This window comes from Dermacentor albipictus, chromosome 3 (genome assembly GCF_038994185.2).
Source record: "Dermacentor albipictus isolate Rhodes 1998 colony chromosome 3, USDA_Dalb.pri_finalv2, whole genome shotgun sequence".
NCBI lineage: Eukaryota > Metazoa > Arthropoda > Arachnida > Ixodida > Ixodidae > Dermacentor > Dermacentor albipictus.
In genome coordinates this window covers 126,047,328-126,059,552 of record NC_091823.1, presented here as the reverse complement: position 1 = coordinate 126,059,552, position 12,225 = coordinate 126,047,328, and the positions used below count along the sequence as shown (strand labels likewise).

Here is a 12,225-nt window from a genome sequence, read left to right as displayed (position 1 = left end):
TTGTCTGTACACGAATACGCTCATCCAGGTTAGGTATTCACAGTGAACTCTGACCATGAGAAGGAAACCTACAGCAAAATAAAAATGAGTTGGAGTGCATATGGTAGCCAACACCAAGTTATTACGGGGGCTTACCACTGTCCTCGAATGGAAAAGTGTACAATCATTTCATTCTACCGACGCTTACATATGGAACAAAAACATGAAGGTTAACAAGAAAGCTCGAGAACAAGTTAAGGACCACGCCCAGAGCGACTGAACGAGAGATGTTAGACGTAACGTTAAGAGACAGGATGAGGGCCGTATGCATCTGAGATTAAACGGGGATGTCCGATATTTCAGTTCACACTAAGAGGAAAAACAATGGAGTTTGCCAGGCCATGTATTGCGTGGATTAGATAACCGGTGGAGCATTAGAGTTACAGAATGAGTGCTAAGGGAAGGCATGTTCAGTTGAGGACGGCAGAAAACTACAGTCGGATACAACTTTAGAAAAAAGGGGGCGTTTACTCCTCCGAGGCGGAGGCACACGAGCATCCACCAATGGGCGCGCGCTCTGGACAAACCTCATAAGCCAGACGGCTGGTGACCCCGCCGACGGAGAAGATGGCCGCCCGCGCTTCGAACTGGGCGAGGTCGCGTCAGCTGTGTGATTCAGCCCCTCGTCAGAGTGAATTCCAGAACTGTTTGTGATGGTCTATCATGCCAGAAATATTACTGCGAGCTTACGATGCGCCATTTCTGCCGCGTGCGTTTATTCTGAGCAGTGATCCGGTGAAGGAACATTGCAGTGAGCATCGCTGGCGCTGCGCTACGCTTTGCCTGTAAACAGAATCCCGCGGCGACCGCTGCGAACGCACATCCTGCGTGCTTGTTCCATGTTGTTTTATTTCGCTCCCGAGTGCAGTTACGGCGAGAAAGTTTTCCAAAGACTGGTGCCTGCGGTAGCGGCGGGAGTGTTCGTATACTGTGTCGCTGCGTTTTTCGTCGGACGGGGTGAAGTGATGGAGCAAAACCATTGTCAGGAGAAATCAGAAAAGCGCGCGCAACAGAAACTATTTGCAGAAGACTCCCTCAACGCAAAGATTTGTCGCCGTCAACTTAGCGTAAACTATCAATAGAGAGGTTTAGCTTTTCCGGTATTCCGGTAAAACGCAGGCGGACGCCCGGGCCTTTGGGGCTGAGGCGTAAACGTGAGCGGTCGAGCGGTCTGCATGGTGCAGCCACCTGGTGGCGCAGTGCTCAAACAGACAGAAACAGTTAATGTTGCATTAACCGAGCATGTTCTTCTTCGCTGCTGGTGTATATATTCGGCACTGGCATAATCGTGTTGCTGCCCCAACGCCCCTGCGTTTTGCCGGAATACCGGACAAGCTAAACCTCTCTATTGCCAGCAGTGAGATAGCCGAGCGTTTAGCGACGGTGTTCGAGCGTTGTGCAGCACCGTCGATTGATTGCTGTCCACCAGTTCTCACTGCACGCGCAAGCTGTAGAATGCGTGCTGTGAAATTTTGAAAACACGAAACCAAAAAATATAAATTTTATGCTATTTAAAACCAATAGTATTTGTTTAAAACGATGAATGAAGCATTTTTGCACCTTCCTGTCTCGACCGTATCCTCGCCCCAGGTTTGTAATGGTTGCGATAAATGCATTGTATTATATAAGTACTTTTTCAATAGCAATTGATTCATTTTAAGCTTGAGAAATGAGTAGTAGATACGCCGTGTGCAAGTGAACAAGCGCAAAAGCGTTGCAGAGCCGCTCTTTCTACTTTTGTCACTTGCAATGAAGCTAAAGAGCAGACAACGGGCAGCGTTGTGAAAGGCACGGGGATATTTATCTGCCGCTATCCGGCATGTGCTGTAGCACATGAGAGCTCTAATAAACCAGTCATCAAAATGCAAAAGTCGTTTCAGGAGCACGATGTTTCGAGCGGGACTAGTCACGCTTCGGTCATCTGGGCGGACCCTCCCGTTTTTTAAAAAGTTGTAACCGACTATAGGTGCAGTGATAAAATTAGGCAATCTGTAGGGGCAAGTTTGAATGAGCTAGCGCAAAACACTGGTAATTGGGGGTAGCAGGGAGAGGCATTCGTCCTGCAGTGGACGTAAACATAGGCTGATGATGACGTAGGTCTACGTAAAATAAAAACCATAGCTCGGTGTACATTGAACAAGAATGCAAGTAGAAAAAAGAGGAAGAGCGTTATTTTTATGTTCATACGTATTTCTTTCCCAGCTACTGATACCTGCCAACTAGCTCACTGGTATTGGTTAGATGACTCGGCTTCGTTCTTCAGTTTTCAAGAGTGTTGCTAGGGCTGCTAAGCAAAGCAAGCATATTCGAAAATATTATCACGTTTGCTGCCCATCACAATACAACACGCTACTCGCTGCTCTAAAAAAAAAAATGTGGTTCCTCAGTTATTGTTGAGTGCCCTAGCTGAGGTGAAATTAATGTGTTTCAATTCCTGGTTGGAACGATCGGAGCTAAAAAAGAAACTCAACGTTGAATATTAGAGCAGAGCGCTTTGGCACCCGTTCCTGCGGCGAGCGTCGGCGTTGGCCCCTCGCAACCGAGTAAATGAACACAGCGAAAGATGAATGCGAATGCGGGGAGCGCAGCGTGAGAAGAAAGACAGCTATTACGAAGAGTGCGCGAGCTCAAAAGCGGAGGAGGATGGTATGGGAAAAGCGTGAGAAGAAAAGCTTAGTGCCGCGCAATGCGGGATTTGCGGCGACCATGGCTACGAAATGGCGCCAGAGTAGCGCACGTCGTCTGTGTGGAAGCAAAGTGCTGCATGAGTTGAGGTCTGTCTGCGGCGGCAGCTGTGAATTGCGCAAGCGTCAACCATGCGCTGCCTCTCGTGATTTCTCGATTAGCCAGGCAGTTGTGCCAGACCTCGCTCCGTTTGCATCCTGCCGCATAGCACACGTTCTTCGTACCAGCCAATAAATTTTCTGTTGGGAGTATCATAATCGTCGGTGAATTCGCAAACTCTGATTGTTCCGACACCGTGCATGCATGCTCTGAAGGTAGCGGCATCGGCTTGGAAATAATATGAAATTTTTTCTGGGCATTTATTACAGGGCACAAGCCATTTAGCTCAATGAACATTGCATGAATTATCGTTACTCAGTGTTGCTGATAGAACGACCCAGTTTACATGCAAGCAAATAACAAGTAAAAGGACACAGAAACAAACAAGCAAAAAAATAGTATAGGTCGAAGCGTCAGTTCTTCGCATTCGAATAAATAGCCAAGTTCTCACCTTAGTGGCGCCTACTGCAACTTTCGTAACTCCTCTGTGCGAATATGTGCAAAGGAAACGAGAAAAAACCGTTGAAATAGGAACGTACCATTGTAATAATTCCTTAGGAGCTGCCATTTTAGTGTGCAGTTTTGTTTCGCTGCAAGGTGAAATATTCCTTGTCTCTTGCAATAAGCCCAGTTTTTCGACATATAAATTCTATTCTGAGATTCCGCATGAGGTCTCCAGTGGTGCACAATACTGCTTGCGCTTTCCCTCCAATTACACAGTCATAAAAGTGCCCCTTCAACTGTTATTTCAAATGTCAAACACAAAAGGGCTAAGCATGGTTGAGTTTGGGCCTGCGAATGAACAAGCTTCCGTAAATCCTTAATGATGGAGAGAGTTCCTAATTCTATTATTAGCTACAGATTTTGATATTACTTGGGTATGTAGATAAATTATTAGGAATCTGGTAATACCTTCCATGCAAAAAATTGATTCTGCTTCCTGCCGTGGTAATTACTATACAATCTGTAAACATTGTATTATTATTGTGTACAGATTCGTGTACGCTACAACATCAGAGATGTATTGGAGAGGGGCACTCTGGCACTGGACGACCTCACAGTGGAAAGGAGAGAGTGTCCGGCGGGTAAGGGACTGATGCAATTTTCGTATTTCCTTTTTAAACCTGCCTTAAGAGAGATGCGTATTTTTTGTGTGTACACAGGGCCTGCTTCTTGCACAACTGTGGGTAGGCTAAAACAAAATCTCTGCGCTGCTCAGCGTGATCCTGCGATTGTCTTCAGTGTCGACTATTAGAATCAAATACGATGTGTCTATGATGATAGGATGTAAGATCTTAATTGTATATTTTAACAAACGTGTATTACGGAGAGATAATTAAAAAACATACGATTCATTGAGAGGTTAGTGAGCGACCAAACCTTTTATTCCATAGGCTGACCGGCCACTTTCATAATTGCAAATTTGAGGCAAGTGGCCATGCACCGCCAATCCTCACTGGATATGACACAAGCCAGCAGCTGCAGAGAAGGCTGTATGTACGCTGAGCACCGCTTTAGTGTGGAGTGATGGTGGCCGGTGTCCTGATCTCCATGATTATGCTTGATGACATGGTGGCCGTGACAGTGCTTACATTCTGGAGATGATTTCGCTAGTAGTGCTCATAGTAAATGGCTTTTAAGTTATTGTTTTGTTTACAACTGATATAAGGGCCACTTTATGGCGACACCCATGTGACTAGCACAACGGCAAACACATGCAGAGTGAGTCTGTGTATATTCTAGTACTCTACCGTGTTAGCGTGACATCGTTGAAACAGTGAATTGTTCTGCCTGCCAACCTGTGTTGCTGGAATTTACTGCAGTCGCTACGGCACTTTTTCCTTGAAGCAGGTATTCTTTAGCAAGAGCGTACTTTTACCTCCTCTGTCTCTCCGCTGTTTTCCATCCGCAGAAATATGTGAGGCTGTGCTACGATTTCTTCAATAAATATTGAATTTAATATCTCATCGGGAGCTCTGAGAAGCATTCCGCGAACCTCATTGTTGTTATGCGAATTAGTCCATGTGAGACTTTTACGTAAGGTAATTTACGTAACTAAGTACTTCTAATTGATTATATTTAGAGTTGTCATATGGATGGATGGATGCGAAACTTTTATTAGGTCCTGAGGTACGCGACTCAGCGCGCTGCGGGCCGCTCCCACGTTGGGACAGTCAGGCCTTGCCCGACCGCCGCATCGTGGGCCCTCTGGACAGCCCATAGTTGCACCCCGGCATCAGGGCTCTTGATAGCGGAGAGCCACTTGTCTTCATTGATTTCTTCTGTGCCTCGTAACGAGGGGCAACGCCAGAGCATATGATCTAGGCTATCAATATTTTTTTTCCTTTTTTTACTCCGTAACCTTCAACGCAATTAAATTACATTTACGGTAACCAATTACATGAAACTAGTTACTTTATTGACGAGACCAGCTGTAACAGGTGATGTAACTTCAGCACGTGTATTTTGGGGGATCTAATGTAGAACGCCCGCTGCCGTGCCATGCAGAAGCCTCGCCCACGCGCGCGCTTATGCCGGAAAACACGGTCACTCAGTATGTGCTTTCTGAGCAAAACGCCCCACCAGATTTGAACCAGCATTGCTATGGCTCGATAGCTTATGGGCACTTCGGGCGCGAAAGTCCATAAATTTTCTACGGACGACAATTTCCAGCTTTCCCCTGGTGCTACCTGGAGCGCTTTCTCCGAGCCCCATCAGTAATAAAGCGCTGGGCTTGATAAAAACCCAGACGCCAGTAACGCGACATTGGGTTACCTCAATTTTGTGCTCATGGTATTCGTTCGTTAGAGCACGGCCATTCCCTCCCGTGTTATGAGCGTCGCAGCTAATTTCATCACGAGAGCATGCGGGAAGATGACCAACGAAAACTTTGAAAAGTATATTATCAATTACATTTTATAATTATTCCATTACTTTCACGGGAGTGTAAATGGTCACTGCAATCAATTAAATTTTTGAATCAAGTAACAGCCATTGTAATTGGCCATTTTTGTTTAAGGTACACAAGTCTGGTTCTCCTCCAACGCATAAAAATAAAAAGAAGCGAAACCTAGGCAAGTTGGAAAACAGTCATTTTTAGAACAGAGCACTAACAAACGGGAGACGTAGCAAATCAGACGAACACCAGTGCCGGTATCTGTATGCTTTTGTAGGTCCCCTGTCTATTGGCGCTTTATTTTTACGATGCAAATAGCAAAGCCTGTGGACGGTGATTCGTGAGCTGTCTGGTTCTGGCGGGAAAGAGACTCAGCGTCCGTTGAATTCGACTCCTTGTTTCAGTTACGGCGAAATACATCGATAACCTAGAACGGTGCTGAACTTCTACAACTGCGTTTTTAAATGTTATAGGGCACTTTCAGTGGTTGATCATTGAAGAAGTCAGTTACTAATGGCTTAATTCGCTTTTATGTCGGATATTTCATTGCATGCTGATGAAGGTGTTTCAATATATATATATATATATATATATATATATATATGTGGTATGGTAATGGGTAACTGTATTATATTTCAGAGTTAAAAACAGAGACATGAAATTTTGTTTAAAACCAATAACATATTTCTCCAAAAAGTAAATTTTGCTTTCTATATAAAAGTCTCCCCCAGCTCAGCAATAGAATCAAGATGTCATACGTGACATTGTCTTATAACAAAACTGAGGGTCCGCCCCTTACAATCACACACAGTCTTCCACTGAAGTGTATGAAATTTTCGTTTCCTATAAATCGTCAATCAGGATATCCATGTAACACATGTTCGGTAGCATAATGAGACTTGCTGAAATAAAAATTGTGGAACGCATTTCTTGTTGTCTTGGTCCTGACACTAATTCTCATGCTTTACACTTAATCTTCAGAGCCTAAAGACGGTTCCTGCGACTTCGACTGGGGCGAAACTTGTGGGTACAACTTTGGAGGCAAAAACAGCACATGGAAGCACAACGAACATCCAGGCGAATCGCCCTTCAAAGACTACTCAACCGGCGGAATGCTTGGTAAGTCACTTGTGAGCACGAGCAACAATTCTTGTCTTTCACTAACGCAGTTCTTGTTACGAACTCCCAGAAGTACGCATCGCTAAGGTACTTAAGATTATTAAAGGGAACACATATGAAGCTTTCCCAATAAGTGTAATATTAACATGTGTTTGTGTACGATAAATTTTAACCAAACACATGATATAAGACCCCAATGATTGGTGCAATGAGCCACCATCCGTCAACTACATAGAATAAAGGAGCATTTCGCAAGTGCTAAAGATTCTAAAATTCTATTATCACTAGAGTGGCATAAGATATATCGATGCGCCCGCTACCCTGAAGTATAGGCGAAGCAGTGTTTCATCTCTCGATGTGGGGTGAGCAACGATTTGCGATTTAAGTACCTATATAATATATATGATCTATGACTCATATTGAATATGAATATGTTTTGCAGCAAAGTCGAATTGTTGGCTCAGGGCATCTACATCGCGTTGATATCTAACATTATGGAGTTAACTCAGCATGCGTTGTGCGACGATCCAAGAAGGGGATAACATTTCTGGGTCCACATGACGTGTCGGCTATATTACCTCCAGAACATTCGCTATTACTCTGTTACCTTTGAATAAAACATTATTTTGGCGGCACCAATGTTTGTTTCAGTAATTGGGAAGCGCGCACTTATTAGTTTAACAAAGACATGTATTTATTTATTTATTTATTTATTTATTTATTTATTTATTTATTTATAGTACCTTCAAGGCCCGAAGGCATTACAGAAGGGAGTGAAACGAAATACAGAGCATGTAGAGATCACAGGTTATAATAATAAAGAAATAAAAAAATGCAGATTAACAAAAGTATTCTTCACTAATAGTTCTAAATGCAGATGTGTCGGTAATGTTAAGAATTAAGGCTGGCGGAAGATTCCATTCATTGGTAGTTTTAGGAAGAAATGAATAAAAAATAGGTTCGTGCGATAATGTGGAACGCTCAATTTCTGGTGAAATTCAGTACGAGATGATATGCATGCAGGTTCAGAGAAAAGTTCACTTTTTAATTACGGATTGTAGTAATAAATTTTGGGCAGCAGTGATAAGCGTGCTAACTTCCTACGGGATAAGAGGAGAGGGACGTTTAAAGTAGCCTTCATAGATGTTACACTTGATGTCCGGGAATAGTTAGTAAGAATGAAACGCGCGCTACGATTTTGTATTGTTTCTATTGCATTCGTTAAGTAATATAATCCAGGGTCCCAGACAGGAGGGGCGTATTCAAGCTTAGGACGTGTTAATGTTTTGTGCAGAAGTTGCTTTAAGTTAGCGGGGGCCATAGAGAAATTGCGATGGCGGTAACCATGCCTGCGTTTAGCATTGTTGCTGGCGTGGTTTATGTATGTTTGCCAGGAAAAAAATAGATGTTTTGCGGACGCCTAAGTATTTATAGAAAGGGACTTCTTCGAGTACAGAGTTCCAGAAGTTATAATTGGATAGGTTAGAGGAAGCAGTATTGCGGGAAATTCTCATTAGTTTACAATTTTGGCTGTTAAGTCGCATTTTCCAAGTCTCGCACCAGTTAGATATTTTTTCTAGATCAGATTGTAATTTTAGAATGTCAGAATTTGATGATATTACTCTGTAAATGACACAATCATCTGCAAATAACCTAATGGAGGACCCTACACAGTTAGGCAAACCATTAATATAAATGCAAAACGCAAGGGCCCGAGAATAGAATCTTGCGGCACCCCGGAACTGAGAGAACAAAGCGAAGAGTCAAAATTGTTAGCAGAGACAAATTGTGTTCTATTGGATAAAAAATTTTCAATCCATGATGCAAAATTACGGTCAATGTTTAGTGTATCTACTTTTAGACGGAGTAATTAGTGAGAGACGAGATCAAATGCTTTAGAAAAGTCTAAGAGAGTTGTCGATGTGAAATCTATTATCCAATGCGGCACAGATGTCATGTGTAAATGAAATAAATTGAGTATGGCAGGAAAACAATTTGAGGAACTCATGCCGATGAGATGACAAAAAAAATGAATTTGTTTCTAAGAAGTTGATGAGATTAGAGTATGCAATATGAACTAGAATTTTGCATGGCACACTTGTTAGAGAAATCGGCCTTTAATGTAAAGGTGAATGCAAGTCGCCAGACTTAAATAATGGAACCACCTTGCTGACTTTAATATCCTTTGGTAATGAGCACGACAGAATATAGTGCGAAAGGATGTTGCACAAAATTTTGGAGGAGTAAACTTCGGTATTTTTCAAAAAACTTGGAATTAATATCGTGTATTCCTGACAATGACGAAATTTGTGTCTGCAGTTTTAAGAAACGTTAGCTTTTGTCGCTGTCATAAAGGTCACTATATGCTTTGCCTTGTAAACGTAGTTAGTTGGGCTCACATGTCATTAACTTATATTCCCGCGGCCTATGTTTCTATACAAAAAATATTAAACATATTGTAGCAGTTTTTTATTTCGTTCACATTCAAACAGGACGATTTCCTTGACGTATAGCAGTCTTTCTTGACGCAGCCTGTCTGCGTGATGCAGGCACTCGTGTTTCTAGAAAAGGATCAGATCATTCGATAACAAATGTCATGCTTCATGGATGCATATTTATTGTTTAAACATTTAAACCTCATTCATCCAACCCTTCTTTGCTGAGGATCCATTTTAGCGTCATTCTTAAGCTTCCGTTGCATGCCGCCGTTATTTTCGTCCAGCCACCGCAAGCTAACTAAGTGAAAGCGGACCAATCGCAGACGCCGGCACTACCCTCTTCATCCGGTTATCCGTTTTCAGTACACTGGCTCGTCCCCATCGAATCCCTATGCACTTTAGAGTGCTCCTCGCCTCTTGTCAGCCAATTAGAAAAAACAAGCCGCTCAGTGTAGGCAATGCTATCGGCTTTTCAAGCAAACAAAAGTGAACTCCTATTAAGGAGGAGTGCCTCGTATGTTCTTTGGTCTGTTGAGACAACCCTGCAGGTGAGTTCCCGATGCTTGCGTTGGCGGTTACGTGAATTTGACGTCAGGAGATTGAAATAAAACATATTGGCATAGTTTTATGCTATAGGGCCTCGGAAGCAAATTCAGTTTTGTTAGCCATAATAATGCATCCTTAACGCATACACGTCACTTTGACGCGGTGAGTTTCCGTGGTTTTGTGACGTCGCGTGAAAGGCAGGGGAAGAGGGTACATCCCGAAAAGTTTTGACCAAGTAGCCGAGGGATACTGGTGAAAAGGCGTCGAATCAGAACTAACTATTTTTCTTTTCGGTCCAATTGTGCATAATCAGTGTTTACACGTGTAGCACGAACGAACAGATACAATGAAGAGGACATGCCACCACGAGTGCTTAGCAGACGCCTAGGGTTCATGGTCTCCTGTCTTCTTCTTTGTGTGTGTTTCTTTGCGCTGCCATGGCTTCAACACGTATCAACCAACTTGCACAACAACTTCTAATACCGATATATCCATTCCTGCAGGCGGCATGGCCTACTTGGAAGCAGACGGCCGGCCTCTGCAAGAATCTCTGACGTCACCAACACTGCCCGGCCGGGCGGATGTGCAGTGCCTTCGCTTTCATTACTACGTGTCAGGGAGTGAAAAAGCAACAGGAATGCTGTCAACTACGATTTCTTCTCCCGGTACGCAGCTGTATTCGCATCTTTCCTTTTTTTGCCATTCTTGCATGAGCAAAACCTTTTGGCCCACATGTGTTTTTAATGCGCAAAAAATGGGCGTCCTACATTTCATTTCGGAATCACACGGGGAAACAGGAGAGTTAAGTGAATTTGTCGCTTCGCTGTCTTTGTGTTGTCGTCGCAGTAATTATACCGCGGCGTCCAGGCCTGCCATCGCGTTGCACTTAGCTTTTTGAAGCCCTAATTTATGCGGGCCTTGCAAATAGGTTTGATAAAGAAATCTTATTTTGATATTTGCTATATCTTCTTCCTCAACCTTTTCTATACATACGTTCGAACTCAGCTCGGAAGTGAAAATGAGGTTCCAGTGAATTTAAAAGCTATAAATCAGGGCTCTCTGGAGCCATACCATAAGACATCGTGTTATTTCTTTATAAACGAGATGACAGATATCTTTTTAAAAGATAATTGCTTCTCCGTCATATAAGCAGAATAAAAAGTGCAGTACAACAGAAACTTTTACTCAATTACATGGATGTTAAATATGTTCTCTCTCTGTTTAAAAAGAAATGCATATATTCCTACTGGCATCTAAGCAGAACACAGCATCCTCCTGGGAAATATAAAGAAGGAATAAATGAGAAACTTGTAAAAAATGAAAGCAAGGGTAATGCTGAAACATGTTAAGCCAGGAATATAGTAATGAAATATTGCACAGAAAAATGTGGTAGATGTTGAAATTGTAGAATAGTCGACTCCAGTGCAACAAAGAATAATTATAGGCAGTAATTTTAATTCAGTAATACAACTGTTTGCTATAGCAAAACATAACGCAATATTTAATTATTGGATGTACAAATTTCCGATTCTACAAATGCGTTCACGTTGAAACAGGGGAACTAATAGGTAGAACTTTTTTACACAATGAAGTTACGTTTATTCAGGCATTGCGAAATAAATAAATAAATAAAGTATGCTTGTGACAACTTTTTTGATTTGGGTTCCAATTTTTTCTACGGGCTAATTCACTATTTCATTTCTGTACTTGCTGAATTATGGAAGAGCAGCTGTAAATGAAGTTGGATCGCGGAGAGGGAACCATACCTGATATTCTAAGGTGGGAAAAATTGGGGAGAAAAATTACAAATTGATGCCAATATTGTGTCGTTATAGATAATTTCGGAAAGAATGCAATCGTAATGTTCTTTCTGCCCTTGAATTTTTTGTCGGCAAGCATTATGCCACTACAATTTGCAGAAGTAATAGATAAAAATTATTTTACAAAAATCAGAGATGTCTCATTCTGCCCCTACTCTGAAGCAAAAGGAAACACGTAGAGGGAACAAATAGAGACAACCCGAAAAAATGACATAATTAATTGCTTGCTAATGAGGCTTTCGGAACCGTCTACGTGGGCCCCCAAGCAATCTTTATGGCGACGTTGGCTGCCTCTCGTGCGCTGAATTCATACGAAAATTCAGAAAACTTACGCCAGTGGTTTTTGGTGCAAGCATGTAAACAGCATAACACTTTTTCTTCGCATGCGTTTGCCTCGAGTGAGTGCTTTTACCGTCGAAGGAAATGTTCGTGTCGTTGTGGTAAGCAAAAAAAATTCCCCATCCTGCGGCGGAGGTGAAGCAGGCGTTGAGAACTCATACTGTCCCTATTGTGGGGCAAAGCCTACAGTATATCATTGCACCGGGGAGTGCCCACACCCTCTGGGTTACTGCCCTATTCCTAC

The 12,225-nt window shown here is 42.6% G+C and overlaps 1 protein-coding gene across 3 annotated transcripts in view; it reads left to right on the top strand.

Annotated features, from left to right (window-relative positions):
• The window catches only part of LOC135909438 (MAM and LDL-receptor class A domain-containing protein 1-like), a 269,210-nt gene that overhangs the window by 58,505 nt on the left and 198,480 nt on the right, over nt 1–12,225 (top strand). For all 3 annotated transcript variants that reach the window (XM_065441393.1, XM_065441392.1, XM_065441394.1), the window contains exons 4-6: nt 3,818–3,908; nt 6,701–6,838; nt 10,326–10,487. In XM_065441393.1, coding sequence (XP_065297465.1) covers nt 3,818–3,908; nt 6,701–6,838; nt 10,326–10,487 — 391 coding nt within the window. The remainder of the gene's footprint in view (nt 1–3,817; nt 3,909–6,700; nt 6,839–10,325; nt 10,488–12,225) is intronic.